Source organism: Acipenser ruthenus, chromosome 12 (assembly GCF_902713425.1).
Source record: "Acipenser ruthenus chromosome 12, fAciRut3.2 maternal haplotype, whole genome shotgun sequence".
NCBI classification, from domain to species: Eukaryota; Metazoa; Chordata; class Actinopteri; order Acipenseriformes; family Acipenseridae; genus Acipenser; species Acipenser ruthenus.
In genome coordinates this window covers 7,214,481-7,232,846 of record NC_081200.1, presented here as the reverse complement: position 1 = coordinate 7,232,846, position 18,366 = coordinate 7,214,481, and the positions used below count along the sequence as shown (strand labels likewise).

Below are 18,366 nucleotides of genomic sequence, written 5' to 3'. Positions count from 1 at the left end.
AGATTGCTGCACATTACTTTTGTCATTAGGGGTAACAGTCTCACACCCTCAACATAATAATTGGTTGTGGAAATATGTTGATTTTCATGCTCCTGGTTTAATTGCTGATTTTGTTGGTACTGTAGCTTTATACACCCAACATTAAGTACTTTAGGAACAGGTCTAATAGCACTAGAACTTTTTCACTTAGCTGTAAAAATGTTAAATGTGGACTTTGGAAGGTGACGCAGCTGTTAGCTGATTTTTATTTAAAAAATAAAAAAGGCAACTTGTAGACCAAATGGCCTAAGCAGTTACAATTATTGTTTAGGGTATTCTTCATAACAACACACCTGTGCACGTTTGTTTGTTTGTTTTTTAAATAGATTGTTAAATATTTCTGTAGAGCGTTCCAAACATGAGTTCTATTTTTCATAAATCGTGAGAAATAACAGTTTAAGTAATTATTTCTGGAATTAGAAGATTATAATTTAAAGTAACATGGTTAAAAGACTGATGGATTTCCTAATCGCTCAAAGCAAAGCTTTAACTGATATAAATAATTTGTCACAACATTATATTACTGATGGGTGGGTTCGTATTAGCCTGTGATAACCCAGACATTATGAGGTTATCTCTGAAATTACATGACAGTGGCTCAACCAGTGAAGTAGAATATTAACTGAAGCAGATGGTTGCCATAGCACATGGAACTGACCTTAATTATTTTAAGGAGTGTCACAGTGACATCATGGGCATTTGGATCTATATATACAGTTCACCAAACAGAAATGATCAAAGTTATTGGAAGATTTTTGGATGTCATATTACATTGGATTCTTTAAAGAAAGGAACAAGCTTTAGTTCCAGACTTCAAGGACATTTGATTGGCTCTTCTTTTTTGTCTTTCTCTGAATAATGTGTTCTGGTAGCTTTGCCAAATGCCTTGGCATCACTCTCATTCCTCTTGCTATTCTTTGCACCCTTGCAAACATTTTACTGTTTTTTCCAGGAGGGAAAACAGTAGATAAGAATGAGAACATCACAGAAGAGGTGTGGTACTTCGGAGGGTTAATGGGGTCTGGAGTTCTAGTAAGTGTGAAGTACTATGCCATAAGTAAATACATACATAAATAAGTCAAATATCTTTTTTAGTTAACGGTACATATTACCATTGATATTACCAAACCATTTAGTAATATTAAATGTTATTGTCGTAACACTAACCTCAATCATAACATTAGAGAGAACTGCAGTACTGTCAATAATAACTCTGTAATCATTATTGCCTATTTAATATAAAGTATGACCGGACCATTTTAAATAACTAACTGCTCTGGCCACAAGCTGGTGGAGAGGAGACAGAGCACAACCAAAATCTTCCAAAGAATGCTCTACTTATAACTGCATTTAAATATGTTTTTCTGTTGTTGTCTAAATTCAGTTTGTAACATGTATAATCAGGCAAAATAAACATTTATTTGCAAGTGATCGTTTGAAGAGAGCTTTTTAGCAAAGGATAAAAAAGAAGTAGTGTTATTTTGTCTCTTATAGGGATTCATGGTGTTAAGGATCATAATGCACAGTTTGAAGCAGTCTGTATCACGACACATCCTGAGAAATGTGTTATCAGTACTGGGGTTCAATTCAGATATGCATTGCATTCGTTTGTAGATGATATTCCCTGCCTTGGTTTTTCTGGGTCTGAAAAACAATGACTGCTGTGGATGCTGCGGGAATGAGAGCTGTGGGAAACGCTTTGCGGTAAGAAATGAATAGAAACATCAAATATGAGCATACCTGAAACGACTGCACTTTGTAATGATGGTCCATTCATAGGGCTGTACAGAAATCCAGCAAACAGGTATTGGATATGTTCATTGTTAACGCTAGTCTTTAATTAAATCCTATTTTTTTTAAGTACAAATTATTGTTCTTAATATTACAAAACTAGAAGCCAAACAACCTCGTGAAATAATTCAAGGTCTCTGAAGTTCTTTCTCAGTTTTCTAATATTATTAAGGAATTTTCTCTATTTAAAACAAAATAGGAATTTATTTAAAGACCAAAGTAAACCCTTTACCTGGGGTGGCCTAATGTATTGGAAATGGGTCATTAATTACACCCTAACCTTTACAGTAGGTCATATAATAACAGCCCCCTTTAAGTTAATTCAAATTGAACTTTTTATGTATTTAGGTAATGAAACCAATGTGTGTATTTTTAATAAGACCATATCTTAGGGTGGCAGCATTTGGATCTGTCATTGATTAGAGCAGGGGTATCCAATCATGGTCCTGGAGGTTCAATTAAGGTTAAACAGGTAAAAGGAGATAATTAACAAGTTCAGGGTCTGGATGAAGCTTTAATTGGTTCAATTAAACAATTTAGAACATGGTTGGAACAAGCACCAGGACTGGTTTGTGATTAAAAGTCATACTGTATTGATATGAAGGATTTTGAAGGCTTATTTTAAATGTTGTCTGGTGGTCTCCCAGAGGCGAAGGATTGGATAGGCAAATTGGAGACCCTCTCGCCCCCTACCTTGTAGTCTGTCCCAGGCAGGGTTGAGATATGCTTGTATGTGCCGTGTGGGGAAAGCTGACTGTAGCTGCCAGTGTTGTACTTTCTCTGTTCCCAATTCAGTATCCTTCCCTACTGAGCTAGCAGAAATACAGATGATCTGTAATAACACAATGTGGCATACTGAACTCTACCTCCTTGTATAAAATGTATATGCTGCTTCTTCTTCTAGATGTTCACCTCTATTATATTCGCTGCAGTGGGACTGGCAGGGGCAGGATACTCTTTCATAGTGTCTGCTGTTGCCATTGATAGAGGTCCAAAATGTTCAACTGCTGAAGGATATAGGTATCCATTTGATAATGGGTAAGAAACATGCTTCTGAATGTGATATCGCTAATGTAAAAACTGAATTATTTCAGAAGACCTATTATTATTATTATTATTATTATTATTATTATTATTATTATTATTATTATTTGTGAGCAGTTTTTTCAATAGGCTCAACTGGATGGTTATTACAGAAAACACGCGTGAGCTAATCACTCACTGATATAGGCTAAGTAGAGTAACCCTCCCCCACAACAAGCAACACAGAACTTTAGAACTCTGGCAGGAAAACAATGCTCACCAGAGATTATAAAAAATACTGCAAGGGGTAGGTAATGTGTGATAAATGAGAACTGAACGCCCACCCTTGGGGTGGGACGCTTGGATAAACTGCTCGGGCCTCGCCATGCATTATTCAGTATATAATTATTAACGCAACTGTCTGTCTCAAGCAATCAAAATCCTCTCTGTATATATACAGAGTTTATAATGGACTCCACGCAATCCTTTATCCAGTATCCTTTACATATGAAGTTCTTATCGTTTGTCTTTACTGAATTATGTAAAGACCATGCATTTATTCTACAGGGATTATCTGTCAAACAGCACACTATGGACTGTATGTAAAGGGCCTGGAGACATTGTTACTTGGCACCTGACCCTCTTTTCCATGCTGTTGATAATGGGCGCTGTCCAGGCGGTGCTGTGTGCAGTCCAGGTCATTAACGGACTCATCGGCGCAATATGTGGTGACTGTTGTGGCTGCTGTGGGGTAATTATTTTATGGAGGCACTTCCATTTGTTTCTATAAAGTTGATATTGTGTTTTCATAATAAAATGAATGTGGCATACTGTAGGTATGTTTTACCTTCTCTGTGAGGTTGTGGGTCTTAAACCGTTGTAAAATTCTGAACCCCACAAAAAAATGTTTAATCTGGGATACCCCACAAACAACAGTCTGAGAATCCTGCATACAGCTTTACTGAGCCAAACGTGTATCTGTTTTTGATCACCTATGTTGTAGAGTTGGGCTAGAATGATCCCAATAATCCCAGTTATTTAAAATGATGTTTTAACTCCCCATTAATTGCAACTTTCTCTAGCTAGTATTTCTTTCTCTCTCACTCGTTCATTTTCTTTTTTTGTCTGCTTTTTGATTGATAAAGGCACACCACTGTTCTTTCCCACAATAAAGAGGCGAAAATTAAAGTAATGTTTTAATGCCCAGTTAATTACATGACACTTAACACACACTAGCATCTCTTTTACATATTTTCTATGTAATTAATTTTTGTATTCTTTATTTTTTTAGGGCAATGGACCTGTCTAACTGCACTGAATAAAAAGAAGAAAGCGTGACACATTTCTCATTGAAAACGAGTTTACAAGTGTTACATTTTATTTTCCTATTTCAGAAATGTAATATTGTTTCAGGGCATTGTTTATTATACTTTGTTGGAGGATGTTTGTCTTATGATAACAGATGCACAAAACGGATGCCATTTTTATATATCTATATCTATATCTATCTATCTATCTATCTATCTATATATATATATATATATATATATATATATATATATATATTGATTATTAAAATTTTAGCAGATTTACCTTCAACTTGTGTCTGTTGGCGTATTGATCTGAATACACTTCAAAATACAGATATATTAACTACACATAATGGCATTGTAGTTACCATTTATTAACAGTTATTCTCTCTATTTAGTACACAATTCCATGACTGTGAGCATGGAACTCCAACATTAACCACATGTGTTTAACAAAGTGGTAACTGATGTAAGTAATGTGTAAGTGTAGCTACAGAGTAGTCATTGGACTTGTATTTTGAAGTGTATCCAAAGATCTTCATCAACCATTAAATAACTCATAAACATACAAACATGCTACCTTTAATATTTTGTATTTGTATACAGAGAAAAAGCTTCTGACTATTTTATGACTCAGTCAGCTATGTACTTCTATATGGCATGTCTATATGTCTTTTTTACTCTTAACATTTATCACAAATCAATTAGAAGAGATTAGTATTTGATGGTTGGTTATATATTCACACATTATTTACTGTGTACCACCTGTGTAAATTGTATTGCATAAACGACCTGAGATTTTTTTTTTTTTAATAAATATTTATGTCAACAACAAGTGATTTAATCTCTAGAATTGAGTTAATTAAATGATATATTAGTATATGTCAGAATGCACTGTGAAAGACTTGCTGTGATAAATAACACAAGTCACTTGTTCACTTCAGACAGGCTACAAGATTCTAGGACTATAGGCCTGATAGAGGGCGCTGTAGCTCCAGCCAGCACATGTAATTGCACTAGCTGCCTAAAATGGCCGACATTTCTCATGAGGAGACCAAAGTGACCCTAAAAACACTGTTGGGACTATTACATTGGTTTTAACCATGGAAGATCTAAATACCAACGTTATTTTAATTATTTTTAGAAGGGGTACTTTGAGAACACCAACATCTCTTTGGTGTATTTTTGTATTTAAGAGATGGTAAAAAGAAATATGGCAGTATTTAGATCCGTTTAAATCAATTGAATGTACTCCCCTGTAACTATGACAAAAGATTTTGTTCATTATTAAAAGAATACGCTTGAAAAACCATCTGGTAATTCAGTTTGTAAAGTCTCTGAGACTCCTTGTTTTTTTTATTCTCTAATCCTGGACTCCAAACTATGTGTTACCCTAATATTGTAGAGTGGGTGGTGAAGGTAAACGTGTTGTGAGAGTATTGCTAGGTGACTGACCTCTACAGTTAAGACAAGGTGATCAGCGATAATACAAGAGACTTTCTTACTGCTCTTTTGTGTGGTGGTTAAAGCCCCCACTGGATCATTACAAAACAATGATCAGTTCAGATATTGCATATTGAGAGATCTTCTACCATCCTAAAATTAGAATTGTAGGCCAAACAGTTGCAAAATCCTCAAACAAATTATCTTTTTAAACAAAAGATATTTCACTGGGTTTAATATTTTTCACAGGAATCTAGCCGGGTGCAAGTAATAGACTCTGTTGTTAAGAAGTGAAGCTTTGCTCATAATCTCTGAATAAACTCTCCTACCATAGAGACCAAATCAGTTAATAAAATATAGGGAAGATACAGGATGCGCACAGGCCTGTACAAATAGAAGACAGATGTGCACAAGGGAGAGAGAGATCTGTACAGGTTTCCTCATACTGTATTATCTGAAATGAAACTGCTAACTGAAGCTTCACTGTGAGGTGTGGAGATGTGTTTCGAGAAATGCACAAAATACATCGGAGCAGCTCTGATTCCACTGGCTGTGCTGTGTGTCCTTGCTGATGTACTGCTGTATTTCCCCAATGGGGAGTTCCAATTTGCTACCGACAACAAGCTCACTAACTTTGTGTGGTTCTTTGAAGGAATTGTTGGAGCCGGACTTCTGGTAAGTCTTCTCAATACAGGCAATATACAGTGCACCACTAAGTGTGTTTATAATAAATATGTTCATGGGTTCTAGAGGAAATTCTACTGCATATGTTACAAACATCTAATAAAGGAAAATAGTTTGCTGTCTTTAAAGAAAAAATCCTTCTTAAAAGATGTATCAATGAGATACAAATGTTTACAGTTTTTACACATTTGAATAAACAGTAATCTTATATCTGTGGCACTTTGCTACCAGAATAATTTAATTGTGGGAATATAACATTTAACGCGTTTTCTGAATCTGACTCTTCCAGTCAAATATTTGAGATCTGGAGACTGTATTAAACATTTAAATTCATGTCAACATCTTTGACCATTATTTTGTTTGGATGCTCTTCACTAAATATAACTTAAATATAGAGTTTATATCTGATATAAATTAAATATATTTTGTATGCTCTAATAGTTTTTGTTTCTGTCTTAATGATTATACACTATGGAAAAGAAGTATGGTTTTAATGGCTACTTTTAAAACTTTTACAAGGGCTTTATATATATATATATATATATATATATATATATATATATATATATATATATATATATATATATATATATATATATTAGCTCAAAGAGCCAGCTGCCATATATATATATATATATATATATATATATATATATATATATATATATATATATATATCCACAAATAAAAGCTATGTTTGCTTAATTTACAGGTGATTTTACCTTCTGTCATGTTCACATGTTTGGAAAAAACAGTTTCTTGCGGCTGCTGTGGAAACGCTGAGTGTGGGCGTGGCTGTTCTGTAAGACTCGTTTTGTTTCAAATCATACAATAAATATGAAGCTCATTTCATTGTTTCACAGTACTATAGTTTTTGTTTCCCCCCCCCCCCCCCCCCCCACCCAATAGATGCTTTACTGGCTGCTGGTTGTCCTGATTGGAATAGCTGGCTCAGGATACTGTTTCATTGTTTCAGTCCTGGCTCTTACTCAAGGTCCTTACTGTTTAACCACCACAGGATGGCGCTATCCCTTTGCAAAGAGCTTTGGCAGGTACTATCCAAACCTGAATCGTACAAAGTGTTTATTTATAACTCACTGATTCCTAGTACCGTGTTGCACATGTTTATTATGCTGGAAAATAAGCCTTGCCTAGCATAGATCTTGCAAGCAAAAATAAAGATTAATGAAAATTAAATAATATAGTTTCACTTCACATACAAATAATATTTGCAGGTATCCACATGTAAAAGGTAGTAAACATGGTCCTATTGTTATAGGTAACCCATTACATGTTACATGTGTAATTCCAGTGGAATAATGGCATTTAAAATCCGAAATAGAATGCTCAGAAAGATCTGTACAGTTCATAGTAATTCTGTTTTTATTTTTGTTGCACAGCTACCTGTCTGATCCCTCCGTATGGAGAACATGCACGGAACCAGCAAATATCGTGCTGTGGAACTGGACTCTGTTCACGACTCTCCTGGCTCTCAGTGGCATCGAGTTCATCCTCTGCTTAGTTCAGTTAATAAACGGGATGCTGGTTGTGCTTTGTGGAAACTATAACTGCTGCAAGCAGGTATTTCAAAGCACTTTGTACTACATGAGATAAGAATTTCCCTTTTTTGTTCATTCGAACGCAGAACAATATCCCTTTCATGTGCAGTATATTGGTCAATAGATCACTGTGAAAGTAAATTCCCCGCTATGTCATGAACTGAAAGCTGTAGACATACACTACACCACCTCTTCTGGTTTGAGCATGTGCGTTTATTGTACAGTTTGTAACCATTTGTGGAACACCTGATATACATTTTTAATAGTAATATCCACTTTGTTGTTCACATTGCTGTACCTGTGTGTGTTTGTCTCTTTTCAGAGCGTTGAGCCAGCGTGAAGGTGACGCTCAAGAACAGAGTTGATCTAGTTCCAGATATACTTTGATACCGTTTGTAAAATGGGTTCCGTATTATTATTTAGTGAATCGGTTCATGATATTTGACCTTTCCTAGAAACTGTGTTCTTGTTAGCAAGTTTGTTTTTGAAGTGTTTACCTGTAGTAAGAATGTGTAAAGGAAATGTGGAAGTAAAACCCATTTTTGACGTAATTAACTTGATACCACACAGCCTCCTTGAATGCAAACAAACCGCTGAATAGTAAAAATGAGCGTAACAGCACCGGGGTATACTGGTCAGAGCGCATGGATTAATGGTTTTAAGATGGTCTAGCTGGTTCAGGGGGTTGCTGGTGGAGAAGCTAGCTAAGCTGGTCTAAGAAAAGATGTGTACTGTATATTAAAATCCCTTTTGCTATAAAGCTTTAATGTTAGCGTTTTTTTAATATGTACATATCTGCTGGGTCCCCCCAGGCCAATATACATATGCTGTTATGGTCAGCCCCTCATCAGTAGTTGCTGTGTGGGGTGACTTATTGGTCATGTGAGATGCTAAGGGCCATTTTCTTTGAAGCTGAAAATGGCCCGAGTATTCATGACAATGTTGTATTATGTCCAGCAGATGCGGGTATAGTATCGATATCTTTCAAAATCTGAATAATGGTCTAGAAATGGTCTGCATTTTTACCTTGGTGAAAAAGGAATTGAAAACTGCCGGATCTTCTTGCAAAAGGTCAAATGTTTTTTTTGTTTTGTTTTTGTTTTTTCCTGGAGGGATTCTAACTGGCATATAGAAGCCCTGATGGAATTTATCTAAAATATATTTCTAGTCATTTGTAAATGTACATTTGATAATTGACAGCTATAATAATAATAATAATAATAATAATAATAATAATAATAATAATAATAATAATAATAATAGGTCTTCTGAAATAATTAAGTTTTTACATTAGCTATATCACATTCAGAAGCTTGTTTTGTGCTCATTGTTTTTGCACTCTGATTCACATCTGTGCTGTTATTTGAACTGAGTTAATCTCCGGTTGCCTCAGCACATCAAAAGAACAGTCAAATTGCCTTTTGAACAGTATAAAAAGTTAAAGTCCTGGCAAACACAAACATTAGCTAAAAAAATTTAAAAAATAACAAGAGATATATGCAAATTTTACAAAAAAGCTGTCCTCTGTCCACAAATCAGAATTAAGTAATGCAAATATAGGGGCAGCAGTGTGGAGTAGTGGTTAGGGCTCTGGACTCTTGACCAGGGGGTCGTGGGTTCGATCCCAGGTGGGGGACACTGCTGCTGTACCATTGAGCAAGGTACTTTACCTATAGTGCTCCAGTAAAAACCCAACTGTATAAATGGGTAATTGTATGTAAAAATAATGTGATATCTTGTAACATTTGTAAGTTACCTTGGATAAGGGCATCTGCTAAGAAATAAATAACAATAATATAACTACATTGGAAAGCCTTATCAAAACACACTGTTCAGGGCAATTACTCATCCATTTTCATACAGCTGTGCCTTCAGCATCCATAATTGTTCAAACTAGGGACCTTTTTTTTGTTAATCCTGGAAACTCCCTGAAACTGCCATTCAGATACGATACTCCCTCCTCAATTTCTTGAGAGCTAATGAAATGCAGCGGGCAGTGCCATCGTTTGGGCACTTAAGGGGAAGCAGCTTTCTTGCAAGGAAATACTGCATTGGGTTAATTTGTAATGACCGTGGTCCAGCATTTGTCTGACTACAAACTAAGCCCCTCATATAACATGGCCACTTCCACTTGGCTGCTGTTGCTTTAAGCCGATCCCTGAAATCCCCATCCCTTTGCAAAAGGCCATCTTTTACTATATATGGAGATATTAAGCTGAATGAAATCTGAATGTGCCATCACCCCTGAATGATTTACGAGTCCGATTAAAAAAAGCCCTGTACAAGCTCCAAACAGCTGCCTTCTACTGCATGCATGACCAAGAATTTGCTGTGTTTTAACAGCCTGAGTAGAATTCCTACAGAGCAACATAAACATTTCGTAACAAAGTAAACAAAGTGTTCTCTGCGTTTTAATACATATATTTAATGAGCTGCCAAAGCTTTATGCTTCAAATTTAACAGTTTGATCGAATAGATCTCCATATGAAATTAAGAGGAAAGTACATTTTGTTACAGAACTCCATTTGAGAAGGAATGATCTGTCAGTCTGGAGTAGTGTGGGAAAGAAATGGTAGTGCTGCGGGCTATCATTAAGACCACCTTCTCACCATGTGCCGATGTCTGCAAGCTCCAGAGTCACAAACCAGGCACACCAACATGGCATGGTGTCAAATTCACCTTTTATAATGGCAGAACCATATTTTCAGATTCTTTCTAAACCGTCCAGTCAAAACCACTACTGTGTCTAAGTGATAGATTCTGCAACCTGCATAATGTTGCAGAATCTATCACTTAGATTGTTTTGTACCAGACAGCTGTAATGAGTTACATAGGTTCATGCTGCCTATGCAGGGTGCTGCTGAACTCTTAATAAAAGGTTAGGATTCTCATCAAAGGTCTCACTTTTAAGATCCAGAGCTCTGCTGCACATTGTGGGTTAGATGTCTCAGACTTTGATGTTGAGAATGCCTTGCAGAAAGATGCCAAATATACTTTGGTAAATGTATGCAGTGTTGACTATGGCACATACTCACTAGTGTCATCATAAATTTATTTTATTTGTCAATTTGTATTGTGCCGTACTTTCGAAAGAGACTGGAGACCTAACTTAAGTAGTTTTGAAATGTCTAACACTACAAATAACAGTTTATAACACATTTATAGATGTGTTAAATATGCATTTTTAAAAAAAGTTAATATTACAGAACATGTGTTACACACAGGAAAAAACATATTTCATGTTCACTGAAATAAAATAACGTTGAAGATGTAAGGATTTATCATCAGTTACAGCCTGGTTTTCTAGTGTTAAGAGTTTTTTCAGGAACAGTGGCTTGAAACCTGGTTCCAGGAGACAGAGACCTAGTTTGAGGCAACTTTGCTGTATCAAACCCCAAGTCTCCGCTGGTGTGTCATGCAGTGATCTGAAACTTAGTCTCCTGAAACCAAGTTCCAATCCACAAAGTGGTCTTGTGTTCCCTCAGCTTAACTTACCAAACTAACCCACCATGATAATTCACTTATGTAAATATATACAATTTGGATAAGGAACCATGCTGTCACTTCACTTGCTGCTGACTTGCCCCACTTTTCTTTTAACATGGTATCACATATAACTTCGAAGGTAGAATGTTTAATTCAGTTATATTTGTTTTTATTCATTTTTTTTTGTTCAAGTACAAGACCAAAGAAATAAAAACCAGTACCAAACAAGTGTATATAATAAACTGTAATGTGATCGGTTTAGCATGCATACTCTCTGTATGCTAAAACAACAATAGAAACACACACTTCACTTGAAAACAGGCACAAAACAGTATGTATCAAGTTTACAGAGAAACATATCTAATATCTCAACAATCAATATTGTATTAAAACATATATATATAGCATTACATGACTATTCAAAGTCTCCACATGGAGGGTTACATTCTTATATGTGAACTCCACACTGTTGCATGTAACAACATTAGTTTGTGATTCCAGCATTCACTGACATGCTATCACCACTCACATATACTAAAACCTTCTACTGATAAGAGCACAGGGAGGACTTGTCATTGCATCCCAGTAAATCCAGGCACTGCATGTGTCATGACTGGGAATGTGACCTATGGAACAACTGGCTCTACCTGTTCATCTACCTTGCTGTTGGGCATTTTTTCTGACTGCTATACAGCAATTAATTCAATGATTGCAGAACAACAAATACCACTTTGGGGCGATTCTGGTTACTATAATGACTTTGGCAATTATCTACATTCGGATAACTAATACTTTTTTTTTTTTTTTTATTGTAATAATACTATATAGTAGAAACAACAGAGCTTAATTTCCACGGACCCAGTTTAGTTTGGGATACTCACTGAGCATTTTCTTTATTTAGTGTACGATTTACTGACTTTCTGTTTAGATGTAGCCATCCATTAACTCTCAGACACTGCAATCTTCTTCTCAGTGCTTTTGCCAAGAGCATTCACACTGACCTTTCTTTTACCTGCTTCTTCCCCGTTTGTCGGACAGAATAAACTCAAAAGTTCTCCCTGTGCAAACCCAACGCAACATCCTGCGAATGTTTAGACTGTTCCCCCTCACGCAAGAAAAGCTGGCAGACTGTGATCCCCTCGCTTTATAACACATGAGTCACAGGAACTAGAACTCTGGACTCCTGTGTACGTAAGAGTCCGACAAATAAAAGTTAATATACTTTAGATTCAGTTTACAGAAGCTGGCTTTGCTTGGACGTCATGAGCAGTGCTGGAGGAACTGCTTTAATGAATGCATTCTGTTTTTAATAATCCAGCAGCTTTGTTGCTTTCTCAGTCCTTTAAAGTCTATAAGCCCTTCGCATGAAACTCTAGCTGGCTCTTCATTCAAAGACAGTCTTTAAGTTTTTGTAAACATTTAAAAAGGTAGAGACTGTTAAAAAAAAAAAATAACTGCATAGACTCTTTAATAAACAGTAACAAAAGGTTTCATGGATACCAAATTAAAAATGAAAACAGTCTTTAAATAAGGCATATGCTACAGTTTCATGAATAGGACTGTATAAAATAAAATAATACAGAAGACATGATAAATAACATGATTATAAATCACCTATATCAGGAAAAACAGGTAAGGCATCCAACATGCAGGAAAAAATAAAAGATTACCATCACAAATGATCAAGTTGTGCTGCAGGTGGACTTCAGAGTGTCTTGTGATACTGATATTCGACCCATATTTTTCTAACTGAAGATATCACTAATTTTATTTACATTAATACTTGGACAACCCAAGTAATACAAAATGTTTTTTGTTTTTTTGTTTTTTTTCCCCAGACTCCCTGCAGAACACACTTCTATGTTGTTCTCTTTAGGTATATCATTCTAGCCCACTTTGCAAATATAATATTCTCACTAGTTGAAGTTAATATAAAAAAAGTCTGCTTTATGATGCCATACGAACACATTTTTTTGCGTTAAAAGTTACAATTTACAAAGTGGGCCCTGAAAACTGTATTTAAATTCTTCTCCCAAACATACAACATTGTTTCTTTTTTTTTTTTTTTGAGAAATCTTACAATTCATTGCTGACTTCTAGTGCTTCAAACATCAAACACCTACTTTTAAAAATCAATGGTTCTTCCCAAATTCATTCTAAAAAAAAAAAATAAGAAAAAAAAGGGAAAAGAAACCCACAGTGTCCTTAATGTGATCACTATCAAAACACAGGCTGTATATCTCGACATCTAAAGACAATCTAAAATGACTAGAATACCTAATTGGTTTATCTGATTGACTAGCAAAGTGTGTTTATTGTAATTGTGTTTAAAAAAAAAAAGACTTGAAACTGTAAACATACAGTTTACGGATAATCATTAAAGCTTTACTTTTTCACAAATACATTATATAAAAGTATTTGGTACCATCTATACATAAGTTCACCAAACTTGTACTCTGCATCAGTGTGCCTGAACCAAACCAAGCCTTTGTCAGCAATGCAGCATGTCCTTTGGTTCATTATGAGCAACAAGCATCGGATGCTTATTCCCATGGGGCAGAGGATGAAGCAAAGGTCTAGCTTAATGGTCTACCAGTGAGTACATTAAATGTAGTGAATATTGTCTACATATGACAGAATAAGTGTCACTTGAACATGCTATGAGAGAAAGCAGAAATAGAAAGTCTTGTTAGCTGGATGGGGTGGTGTGTTTGTTTGCTCTACATCCCTCACCCTCCAGTCCCAGAAGGAAATCTGGACAGTTTGTGTTTGTGTTTGTTGAAGCTCCACCCTGCCTAGAGCCAGGTGAGGAAGGGCTCACTCTTGTTGAGCACAGACTCCACGTCGTTGAGGATCGGGATCAGGTCTTCTCCCTCCAGCGTGCCGAGGTCCACGTTGGTTCCTGGGAGCGAGTCCAGAAAGTCTGGGAAGCGGCTCTGCTGGTTTACGGACATGGTGGTCTGAGCCATGCTCTCTCCTGCAAGGGGCGGGAATAACATTCACAGTTGTGAACACTTTCCACCAGCTTCAAACAATCAATCACAATTTCAGACCACATTAGTTCCTAGTTCTGTGGTGCTATTCAATCACTCTATAATTAGTACAATTCCAGAAACTTGTGTGAACATTCAACGGTCACTTAAATTTGAAGCAGAAATATAACATGCCTCTGGAGAGTTAGAGTGAATGTCGATATACAACAAGGGGAATCACGAAGGGGCTGTATTTTCTGAATACTGCTGCCACTAACATTTTTTTAATTTGATTCCCCCCTCCCTTCCACCGCCAAGGACATAAAAACAATAACTCACATTACAAAATCATCTGCATTAAATTCTCAGATTATATGCAAAATGTTAGAGAGACACAGCAACCGGTATCTGAAATGAGCTAGTATTCCGGGCCATTTAGAAAAATAAATCAATCTGTCCATTCTTACCAGTGTCCATTTCATCGACATTGTTGAGAAAATCTTCGGGAGTGGTGGGGATGCTGTAGCAGCCTAACCCTAGCCCGCTGTCTGTGCTCTGTTCCCTGGAGTGGTATGGTCCGCTAAAAGAATGAAAAAACAACAGCGGAACACTGCGTTACAACGTATTCCATGAACCTGCCTTTCAAACGGCTGCCATCAGAACATATTTCAATAGCGCTTTCACTTACTACAAATACAGAATTGCTTTGCAACCTTGCAAATACGCCCCAAGAAAGGGCTGCCCACTCAACTGGAACACTTGGAGCCACTCAAAATGTGTAAGCACCGAAGAATAATGCCAATAGTTCCTCAGGGGTCCAAGCTGCTACCCAGTACTGAGGTCCCACTATAGAATGTGGGAGAGGGTGGTAGTAAACACGAAAGCACTTGCCTGTTTAGGAAGGGGTCGGAGCCATTGGTTGGCATGGTTCTCATGTCCTGTGTCATGGCGGGTGTGTTGACTGCTGTCTGTATTTGAGCCATATTGTCCGATTCCATGGGAAGCTGTCTGCACAGCGCCACCTCCTGGGGCAAAACAACACAGTTAATCTTCTCAGCAATACTCTTCTAAGCAGTTTGCCTGACATACAGTAGGGTTAGCATTACCGCCTCTCTTCACTGTGACAGCTAAATGGCACAGTTTTCCCACTTGAAAAAGGTTAAACAAGGTTTTACTAGCAACCAGGTTCCTGTGTGAACAAAACTGGCTGCTTCTTGTCCCACTTTCAGAAGGCATTTTCAAACAACCAGACATGTCTGGATCTGCATTTTGGGAGGGAACAAAGTGACAGAATGTGAAAAGAATTGAAAAAACAGAGCCTACTGTATTTTAGTCACCTGCACTACCTGCCTGTCTGCATTTTGTTACCGAGATTATAATCTCAATAAGACATTATAAAGACCCAGCTATCAATTATGCTGTTTTAAGCGAGTGCTGTTTTAAAGAAAATCTGTGTGAGGAATGTTCCAAACAGAGAGGCTATTATTTAAGTGTAACCCTAACTGAGGACCTCTTGACAAGGCAGGGATGATCAATAACTCAATGTAAATAAGAATTTTCTACCTCTTTAGATTGTTGCTGCCAAATTGCTAAGAGGACTGTCTTTCAGGTGTCTGCTGTTTATACCACAGGTAATGATATCCTAGAAATCTGACGCTCAACACTGTTTTAATGTTAGATAATTGCTCCTAGTCGGGTGCATTAGAAGTAACCCTTTTCTTGTCACAGAGTGGAAAACACGTTTAGTGAGAAACCATGTCTGCACTTTAATTCCCAACAGGCGCCAAGAGGGGGTGCCTAATTCAGGGTAAAGCCAATGAATGAAAGATCATTTTTAACTGATGTCGTTTTTTTCAGGTTCAATGTTTATTTTTAACACAAACATGAATAGAACAGAAAAATAACACTCACTACTATAATATAAAGCATTCTAATAAAATTCAAATTGGACAGCAGTATTGTAAGATATTTTACGTATTTTATGTGAAATTGTGACTGCCACTTTACCTTAAAAAATGCACTAGTAGGTATTATTCTTAAATGTTAAGAATATTTCTCAGTTCAAATCCACAATTTTTTTTTATACTAGGAGTACTTTAAAACATTTAAATAAAAACACTGTTTTAAGTGTCCAAAACATGTTACAAGCAATACCCCCTTTATGCAGAACAGGACATTAAATATGTATATATTTGCAATTAAAAGCAGAAATCAGTGAATTAGTGTTCTGGTTGACTTAATATTAACGATAACAAAAGTATTTTACCCTTGTCCTGGTAGCCACTGCTGTATTTGATTTCTATAGCTATTGTTTTTGAATTACAAAAGGAGCTATTTTGGAGATAAGCTCTCAGAGCAGGGTGTGGCTCCACACTGCAGCAGCAGCAGTGTTCAGTCAGGATAGTAACATCCAGCCAGCAGCGAGCGAGGGACTGATTTCTTACAGCCAGCCAACTGCATTCCTTCCTTAAAGGCCAAACACTGTCAAACAGCAAGTAGTGCAAACTGCACCCTCAGTACTGAAATGCCTCTGAACACAACCCTTAATAAACACACATGGTTCATTTAGCAGCATGTTTTAGTGTTGTATTTAACTCCTCGTACACGAGTCACAGTACAGTATGTCACGATGTTAATGATCTGTTTGTCCACAAGACTCAATTCTGTTCTATAAATTAGCAGGTGATTTGTCAGCTAAACACATTTCAATTACTCCTATAGGGAGAACAGAGCATAAAGGAGATAAGTGTTCTGAAGTGGATAAAATCTGACATGGAGACGGTTTACAATATTCTGTCTCTAGGTGGTAAAGTGGAAATCCAGTTAGCATCAGAGGTAACCCATAACACATTTTAAAAAGGGAAGTGATTTTAGCCATTCGTTTGGCCGATCACGTGGATGAAACGTGCGGTCTACTAAACAGTGGGCCAGTGTTGCTATGGCTACCTGTCTCATGAGCTCCTCCTGTCTCATGCGGATGCGTTCTCTCTCCAGCTGGATCCTCTGCAGCCTCATCTTCTGTTGGAGCTGCTGTTGGGCGGTCAGTGCGTTGGGCAGGTTTATCATCCCAGCCTGGGCGTTGGGGGTTGGGAGGTTCTGCTGGGAGACTGGGGGACTGGAGGTCATCTGCTGCTGCTGCTGCTGCTGCTGCTGCTGCTGATGGTGATGGTTCATCACTGCAGAAGGACCAGAAACACATTTGTTTTGAATTTCAGAGCATTTACAAAATCAAGGTCAACTGTTTGTCAACAATATACCAGTTCGACTTTTTTGGTGCCAAAACTGAAAAGTAAATTAAAAAAAAAAAACAAAAAAAAAACACACAACAACTAACAAGAAGAGCTGTGGCACTAAAGCTACTGAGGAGGAAAGAAAATGAATTTTAAAGAGGCTGGCAAGCAATGTACATCTTTAAAGGGAAAGGATTAGTCTGAGTGGGTAAGCCATCAATGAGGGGGGCACATCAAAGCTGTGCACACACATGGGTATGATCATTACTATTAGAATAATTAGGTTTGCACTCTTCTCTAACAATCTAGTCAGAATTTAAAGGGATTAAGAAGGAGACAAGCCCACAGGAAAGGTCTGATACAGATAGCCGACTGAAATTACTAGTTAGGTGGACCATATAGTCAAAATCATACAGTCAAATTGAGGGGTATAAAAAAAAGTTGTTGTATGAAAAAGAAATCTGCCGTGAGAAACCAAATAACTTGCTTATTGTCACAATGTCAAATGGCTGTTTTCCCAGCTGCTTGAAGATGAAGAACATACTGCAGGCTTGTATTCCAAATAAACCATTAGATCTGTTTAATGTCAAACGATGCAAGTGTCTCCTTAGAGCATTACCTAATCCTTCATACATGAACACTGACAAAACAGCACTAGCAGAAGCAGGTCCAGCCATGAATTTAACCTTTGCTATACTTGAGGGGGTCAACTCTGAAACGCAGGATGGTTTTGCTGGTTCAGCGAGTTGCTGCTGTCAACCGATACACTGTAATAATTAAACAGACGTGAGCATGTGTTTGACCGTGAGTTTCAGGTTAAAGCAGGTTC

The 18,366-nt window shown here is 37.0% G+C and overlaps 3 protein-coding genes across 5 annotated transcripts in view; 2 read left to right on the top strand and 1 right to left on the bottom strand.

The window, feature by feature from the left end:
* Positions 1–795: 795 nt before the first annotated feature.
* On the top strand, positions 796–4,366 carry LOC117417436 (transmembrane 4 L6 family member 4-like). The gene is made up of 5 exons (XM_034029588.3): positions 796–1,071; positions 1,654–1,743; positions 2,735–2,868; positions 3,421–3,604; positions 4,145–4,366. The coding sequence occupies exons 1-5, from the start codon at positions 898–900 to the stop codon at positions 4,160–4,162; spliced, it is 600 nt and encodes a 199-aa protein (XP_033885479.1). The 5' UTR covers positions 796–897; the 3' UTR covers positions 4,163–4,366.
* Positions 4,367–7,008: 2,642 nt separating this feature from the next.
* On the top strand, positions 7,009–8,590 carry LOC117416780 (transmembrane 4 L6 family member 1-like). The gene is made up of 4 exons (XM_059034172.1): positions 7,009–7,092; positions 7,200–7,342; positions 7,691–7,871; positions 8,172–8,590. The coding sequence occupies exons 1-4, from the start codon at positions 7,021–7,023 to the stop codon at positions 8,187–8,189; spliced, it is 414 nt and encodes a 137-aa protein (XP_058890155.1). The 5' UTR covers positions 7,009–7,020; the 3' UTR covers positions 8,190–8,590.
* A 2,892-nt stretch (positions 8,591–11,482) lies between these two features.
* The window catches only part of wwtr1 (WW domain containing transcription regulator 1), a 38,308-nt gene continuing 31,424 nt past the window's right edge, over positions 11,483–18,366 (bottom strand). Inside the window, exons 3-6 of one of the 3 annotated variants that reach the window (XM_059034456.1) lie at positions 17,254–17,483; positions 15,199–15,332; positions 14,775–14,869; positions 11,483–14,312 (exon numbers count right to left, since the gene is read on the bottom strand). In XM_059034456.1, coding sequence (XP_058890439.1) covers positions 14,131–14,312; positions 14,775–14,869; positions 15,199–15,332; positions 17,254–17,483 — 641 coding nt within the window. In that variant the 3' untranslated portion in view covers positions 11,483–14,130. Of the gene's footprint in view, positions 14,313–14,774; positions 14,888–15,198; positions 15,333–17,253; positions 17,484–18,366 lie in introns of all 3 variants that reach the window. The other 2 variants (XM_034029342.3, XM_034029341.3) reach the window with 2 other exon arrangements.